The sequence below is a fragment of the Alligator sinensis genome, unplaced genomic scaffold (assembly GCF_000455745.1).
Source record: "Alligator sinensis unplaced genomic scaffold, ASM45574v1 scaffold377_1, whole genome shotgun sequence".
NCBI classification, from domain to species: Eukaryota; Metazoa; Chordata; order Crocodylia; family Alligatoridae; genus Alligator; species Alligator sinensis.
In genome coordinates this window covers 43661-51711 of record NW_005842047.1, presented here as the reverse complement: position 1 = coordinate 51711, position 8051 = coordinate 43661, and the positions used below count along the sequence as shown (strand labels likewise).

Below are 8051 nucleotides of genomic sequence, written 5' to 3'. Positions count from 1 at the left end.
CCCTCCCCCCTGCTCCAGCCCCCCCCCACATACTTACTGGCACAGAGCTGAGCCCAGCTCCCTGTTGCTGGAACGCTTCCTGCCCTGCACAGGCATGCAACTTACTTCAGCACTGGGGTAGAGATGCTCTGGTTGGCTACCAGAGTGTCTCTGTCAAGGGCCAAGCCTCCGCTTGCCATGCCCTGCCCAGCTTTTTCCCCACTTTTTTTTTTACCCCTGCCCCTGCACTGCAAATTTGCAATGCAGGGAATGTTTTTTCGTTCCCGCACATGCTTCTCGCAGTGTCTCAAAGTGCTTTGAGATGCTGCAAGACGCACGTGTACGCTCATGTGGATGTGCCCACAGGGTGCATCTACACATGAAATTAAAGCAAAGCAATAAAGTCTGGAGCTGTTTGAACGAATGTAAACTGCTTCTGGGTGCAGCTTTTACGCATGCGACTGGGACAGCAGCAGTTTGCGCCAGGGTGGAGCAGGCCCAGGCTGGCAGGGAGCACAGGGAGCCAGCTCCTGGCTTCAGATGGCAGTGTTGGGTGGCAGAGAGACTGGCTGGGACACAAGAGTGCATAACCCGTAGAGCTGTGTGGTTAGGCAGCAGCCAGGAGTCTGGCCCCTGCCCGGTCACCATCTACATGTGTGTTTCAGCCCAGTTAATTACTCTGTTGTAAGACAGTACAGTCTGTGATGTGTGCCCAGCCACAGCAGAGTTAGTTTACTGAGCTCTAAGACAGTGAAGGTGTACTGAGGAGTTACTTAGCCTATTCTACAGTAAAGTGCACATGTAGATGCGCCCATAGAGATTAGCATTAACTGAACTATATATTGTGTATTTTATATAGCACATCTGAGACATCTAAGTCCCTTGCAAACATTCATCATATGAATCTCTGTAGAACAAACAAGTTATCCAAGTCCCTAGAACAGCTTTAGACAGAACAAATACATTATTTCATATTCCTGTCATGTTCTGTAGCAAGCCTGCACTCCTCACGTACTTTATCAAGTAGCTAATAAATAAAATAATCCTAATAATAATGCAGTGATCTGCCACATTTCATCTACATCAGTCTGCCTCTCCTGCTAGAGCAATCAATCATTCTCCCATTACACAGTTGATTGCATAAACTTTGACTTTGTTTCAAAACCAAAACAAAATTCACACTTGGCAGGAATTAAAGAACAGTTTAACATCCTATTTAGGGCACAATCTTGCATTTCTTGTGCCTGATGAACTCCCACTGACATTATACAAGTCATATTCCTGCTATGAATGCGCTTACCTTATTAATTAAGGAATAACCAAGGTTTTAAAAAACACTATTTATGTCCTAGCCCTCCCTCAAAAAAAGTAATTTCATTTATGAAATGAAGAGCATAAACTCATATCACAACACAAATCTTACTGAAGAACAACTACTCCTAAGCAAATATATTCATATTACACATAGAAGGCAAATCAATAGTAATCATACCTCTTGCATGACAAACTCCATTCTAAATAGATACCATATGTAAAATGTATATAAACCAAAATAAAGTTGATGTATAGCAAAAAGTGAATAGGGCTCTTAAAAATTCCAGCTAGATGAGCAAGACAAAGAGGTTCCATAATTTCCAAGTGTTTCATGGCCTGAAATCCTGCTACAAAGCAGACCCCCATACTATAAATAACTCTTTCACCTTGGTCAAGTTGATACTTACAAAGAGAAGGTCATGGACAAAGAGGACATTTTTCTTTTGTACTGTTTCTGGTTTACTGAGTCTAAAATATGGGATCATACGAAACTGTTCTGTGGTGCTCGTGTGCAGTAGCCTACTGATCTACACAATTAGGCAAGTAATAAAAATAAAAATATTACTTTCTACATCATGACTTGCAAAAATCCTAGGAGTATAACAAGATACACTTCATAAGTATTCTGTCTTCTCTCTCCTGTTTTCTCATTACATCTAACATACAGTCTGTCTGTTTCTTAGGATAGGTTTTCACTTTTCCTCTGTTGTGGAAGGTGCCAAGCACACCACTGAATGCCAGCGAAATAGTAATGTGATATACTGGGTTTTTTGAACAGTCAAAGACTAAAATATATTTACCTTCTGTAAGCATGTCTGGTACATCTGCTTGATATCGAGGTCCCACTCGGATTTCTCCCTTGTCTGCTAAAAGCGTTTTCAGTGATGGATCATATACCAGTGAATAAAAAAAAGTATCCTAAAAAAAATACATTTGCAGTGGTATACTTAATGTTTTTCATTATTTCATTTTGCTTTAAACTTACATTTTTTTCATTTAAAAATTACAAAAACAAAAAAAGTTTAAACTCTTACACCATAAAACCCACCTTTAGTACACTTCTATGCCATCTTAATTAATCTTCATTTTAGGTAACATGCATGTTTCAGCAAATAGGTATTGCCTCACTGTTTAGAGGGCTGGTACATCTTTAAATACAATAAATTTCAGAAGAGTGAAAAATTGAAAGTACAATGACCAGCCATTTATCACCATAGTTTCATGGGCTTGACTGGAAACTTCTATTATTATTATTATTTTGTATTTATTTCTTTTTATCAATATTTCCTTGATAAAAGTTTTTACAAAATAGTACCAAACAACAGGAAATATCATCAGAGCCTGAATAGGATGTGAACTAAATTTTCATTGATGTGTCCCCGACTAGAAGAGCAGCTAAGCAAGATTTTAGAACCATTCTTACAATGCACTGGTTGTTCTGGTGTAAAAATATGAACACATATTGATTTTAAGCACAGAAAGCACTATTTGCTCCAGGCTAAAATGAAGAAATTCATGAAAAGGACACTTATCTGCCAAACATTTACACTGACATTTTTACAAATCTATTTTAGTTTATTATTTTTAAAAAGCAACTAAAATTGTTTGCCTAAAGAAAGTGTTGTCTATTTTATTTTTGTGTGCAAGAGGCTTAAAATCATAATAAAAGAGGGGGGAAATATTAAATTACTTTAATCTACAATAATTTGAAAAGTTAGATGAGATACTGTCAATATTTTTGAGCCTGACATTTAATACTTAATACAATCTTTTAATTGTACTTTTCTCTGTTCATTTACTATAATTCTACAATAAAAAAAAATCTCATGATGGACTCCACATATCCCACTACTTAAGAATAAAAGATTTAGTCACGTGTTACCTCTTTATCAAGATATGACAACACGGATTCTGTCTCATTCAGAAGTGCAACACTGCATTTTCCCCTACACAAACAAAAAAAGAACTGTTGATTTTTTTTAAAAGCTAACAGTTTTCTTAAAGCTGAATATACAAAGAAGCATTTAATTTTCAAGCAAACTTAGGTGGTTAATATTTCAAATTTTAGTTTGAAAATAAACTAAAAATGTGTATCATCATAGATTTAAATAAAAATTAATATAAAAGCAACTAACCAAAATAGTGTATATGGACCTAAGCACTTGAAAGGAGATTTGGGATCATAGCTTCAGAATCAGAAAGGATAGAAAAGCTGTGAAAGAATACCATACATCAAAGCAAACCATAATTACAGTGAAATACATTTAACATTCAAAAGACATTCAAACATACATGACAAAAGATTAATTACTTTATACGTGAAGTAGAAAGATGGGTTAATAGCCAAGGAAAATTAACTCATTTAGGTCAAAATTCATACTTTTTCTCTAGCTCCTATTTTATGTAGAACTCATATAATCCATGGTGCCAATGAAATTTGTGAAAGTATATTGAAAATATGCTTGTTTGCACTTCATTGTTATAATTTAAAAATCCCAAGATTTTCCTAGGTTTTCCTGTTCCTATCCCAAATCGTATTTGCATGTTTTATACCGAATCCCTGCTTAGCTTCCAAAATAACTACAAGAAAGATATTGAGCATTAATATATCCAGCAAGTTTTATTTCTGAAGTACTTAATGATAGCTATTGGTGCTTCAATTTTTTCTACAGAGCAAAGAGAAGCTAACATAATGCACATACTATAGGATCCATTAGCAAAATGCAACTGATGTGCAATTAGCAGAAGGCACACTAAAAACCACAGGGATTGCCCTTGAGGCTACTATTACTGTATATGTATGTAGCATAAAAAACAATACAGTCTGATGTGATATTATACCAGACATGACAAGCTAAAGCAGTATGCATTTTCTAAAAATAGTCGGATAGCTTTATTCCTGCTTCCCCTGCTTCTTGCGATTCAACATTTCTTAACAATCAAGACTTATGAATTTTTTATGAAACTACATGTTTTTTGCAGATCAGCTAAGCGGGCCTTTAGGATGTATGCCTATTGAAAGTTAGGCATACAAGTTTAATTAGTTACAATACAGGTGTATTATATCAGGCAATAAAGTAGGGTAAGGAATAACTGGAAACCACTTCTCCAGCACTTGCATACACAAAATACTTCACCCTCCAAGGCCGCTCTCTATGAAATATTGCTTCCTAGGTTAAGAAAACTCCATCTAAAGCCTCAGCAAACAGAAAATGTTCTTCAACTGACTTGAGAAAAATATTAGAAGGGACAGAAATGATGGATCTTTGCTAGTTCTTCCTGAGATTTCAGGGTTTTATTAAAAATGACTAAAATGGATATGACATTATGAGGGTTTTTTAAATTAGAGCATGAATTATGGAAGGGTGCCTCATACCAAGGGAAGAACCACAAAAAAAGGGCAATAGCTAACTATGCAAACTTAGGGCTGCACAGACAATAAACAGGCTGAGGTACTGAGTTCACAATTCAGGATCTGCCAAAGAAATTAGTCAAATTAAGTCTTGGTTAGAGAGCAATAAGCAAACATTCTCTGAAGTCAGCTACTGATAAGATCACTTTATCTTCGTCTCTCAAAACACACACCCATTCTTCTCCCTCTTACCTCTCTACCCCCCCACCACCTACACTTCATAGTTCCCTTCAAGCCCATTCATTTTGAATTCTTACACGTATTTACTGAATTTTTGAGATCCAGTATTTTTCCTTTCCACACTACTCTCCCACCCAGGCACCCTCAAACAAGTTTCTGGAGCCTACTATAATATGTATCTATTATATAGTGATAAGAATATATAATTCAGGAGCAACTTTTAAGTAGTTAGCCTTGTAGAGGAAGGAGACAAATATGAGTCAATTCTGATTTACTAATGTATCCAATGACACAATCCCGGTCTACAAATGCATTCAAAATCATTATGACTTCTAAGCCATTGTCAATAGATGTTTGCACTAAAATGGGGCTCATAAACATACGACCCCCATATGCTTGTTTAGATCACTCTAAAATTAGTGGAATCGTAGACATTACCACAAAAGGATCTGTGAGATAATACAGTTTGTCAACGCTCACAGTAAATTTTCTAGGGGTTTTTCCCTGCTTAGATTTTTTTTTTTAATTTGTGGTTTTTCCACTTCCTTTGGAAAACCATTCCCCAGCCCAAAACACCAAATGAATATTACATTTTCTTCCTACAGTCAACCTTCTGTTGCATTTTTATCCATTACTACCATTTACCACTAGGGGTACATACAGACATAACACTTAGACCAATCCAAGTGACTGGAAATTAGTCTAAACTCATAACCATACAGAAGTCTGGCGCACACAGATGGGTCTAAAAATGGCACAAGCTGCCTAAGATAAACCTGGTGAGAGGTACACTCAATTCAGATCGATTTAGGTTAGACTGATGTATCAAACTTCTGTACTGTTTTCCTTTTGGTTCAAGTTAGATTGCTGTCCCCCAGCATCCCAGCCTCTTTTGTGGCCCCCACTACCCCTCCATTACAGGGAGGCACACTAACACTCGGCCCATACTCAGCTGCTCCAGCCAGGCGCCTAGCAGGACCCACCCTTGGCTGTCCCAAAAAGCAAACCAGCACAGCCTCTCTCCCCAGTTCTGTGTCCTGCCTCCAGCCATGAGTCAGCCACAAGCAGGCAGCAGGGAGAAAGGAGGCATCTGTGTCCCCTGCACAAGCCCCTGGACCTGGGCACCCCAGGCCATGCCCTCACATGCCATAACAAAGCACCATGCAATATACATGCAGATGCCAACACTAAGCCCAAGAGAGCCCCTGCGCTCAGGCACAGGCCCATAAACCTGACCCTGTCACCCAAACACTCAACCAAGGTCCTAGAGTACTAGGACCAGGGGGAGGAGAAGAGGACAGAAGTGGTTGACATTGAGCATCCAAGCCAGGGCAAATAGGCAAACTGAGACTATAGTGAGACGAGGGAACTTGCTGCCATCCCAGACAAGGAGGAGACCCAGCACCAGCTCCACAAAGGGCACCACAACAGGGACATGTTCAAGCATATTGCCCAACAGATGTGAGCATGGGGCCACTGCATGGGTGCGGTGCCGAGCTAAGACAAAATGGATAAAGATCTGGTACAAGCGTGTGTATGACATCAACAAAAAGTTTGGGGCCAGGAGGCAGAGTATGCCCTTCTATGAGGAGCTATCAAGCTTCCTCACCACAAACAGGGCCATCACCACCCCACATACCTAGAGCACCACAAGAGTTGCTGGCACCACAGACCCCTCCAGGGGAGGTGGCAAAGACAGGCCCTGTGATGACGGGACAACCGGGTGCCTAGGATCAGGACCTGTGGCCACTACAGGCCATCCCCATGTCACAGCCCTCTCCCAGGTTTTCGTGACCAAGAAGCCCACAAGAGTGGGGGCAGGAGCCAATGCAAGGATGGAGGGACATAGGGGGACAGCGAATTGTCCTGTTCTGACTGCTCAAAGTGCAGGGCCCCAGGCTGCTAAAGAGGTTTGTTTCAGCACTGGGCAGACCAGCCGCCTCCTCCCCTTCCCTCCCTCCTTTCCTGGTCCACAGCCAAGGTGCCAGGCCTTGGGCAGTTAGCAGTCCATCTCCCATTCTGTGGGAACATAAATCTGCCTCATTCACACTTCCCTGCCCCATTTCTCTGGGCCATTTCAGCTACACAGATAAGATGAACTTCCTCCCAGCTGGCCAGAGTACTGTGTAGGGCTTCATGAGCCAGAGCAGGAGGGGGAAAGCCAGGTACTCAATGAGGGGAGGGATGACAAAGACACCAATTACAAAGCTGGGGACTTCAGGAGCATAGTGCCTGCTCTTCACCATCTCAGGGAGCCAGGAGTTGGAAAAGATGTGGGCATCACGGGCACTGCCCACCCAGCCAGTTAATATGTGGGTAAAGTGGCCCTGGTGGTCAACAATGCTCTGTAGGACAATGGAGAAGTAGCTTTTGTGGTTGATGAACAGGCAGAGGTTTGGGATGTGAGTGCCATCCAAAGCCCCCATGCAGCTGGGAAAGCCCATGCAGCAGAAGCTGGCAACAACCTCCTGTGGGTTAACGAGGCAGATAAAGCAGTTAGCCAGGACATTTTGGATAACCAGGCACACCTCCCAGACAGTCTCTCTGGCCATGGACTTGCCCAAGCTGAACTGGATGGCGACAGTGAAGACTACTGAGGGTAACCAACTTCATGATGTCAATGGCCACACACTTCTCCAAAGTGAGGAGTGGCTGTATGCTGACATCCTGGTACATGAGGTGGGGGTTTAGCTAGGCAACAATGTCCATGAAAGTGGCTCAGTGCACTCAGAAGATCTGGAGCCTCTGTTCATCCTCCCAGGTGCTCAGGACAATCTATTCCCACCAGTCACTGCTGGTGGCATGGGCCCAGAACTGGCACATGATGGTCTGGAGATGAAGTACCCCAACATCCATGGTGTCCTGGATGGCCTTGTCCTCTTCAGCCACATGGAAGAAGGTAGCCCAGTCCAGGAAGCTTGGCGGACGCAGGGTGCAGTAGGTCTGGATGGGTGCACACAATGTCTTGCAGCCCTACAGGCAACAGTTGCACAGGGTAACAAGCAGGACATGCCACAGCTCCTGGTTCTCCATGCTTGAGCATGGGCAGCAGGGTGCCATGGCAAGGTGCAGCCAGGACACGGAGGCCAGGACACAAAGATGCATGCAATTCACATGGGAGAGCACTTGCTCTGGGGCTCCTCTGGAAGCATCAGGGTGCAGTGCA

The 8051-nt window shown here is 41.8% G+C and overlaps 1 protein-coding gene across 1 annotated transcript in view; it reads right to left on the bottom strand.

The window, feature by feature from the left end:
* The window catches only part of MTA3 (metastasis associated 1 family member 3), a 156987-nt gene that overhangs the window by 126908 nt on the left and 22028 nt on the right, over positions 1 to 8051 (bottom strand). Inside the window, exons 3-4 of the mRNA XM_006022846.2 lie at positions 3176 to 3239; positions 2094 to 2211 (exon numbers count right to left, since the gene is read on the bottom strand). Of these exons, the coding sequence (XP_006022908.1) occupies positions 2094 to 2211; positions 3176 to 3239 (182 nt within the window). The remainder of the gene's footprint in view (positions 1 to 2093; positions 2212 to 3175; positions 3240 to 8051) is intronic.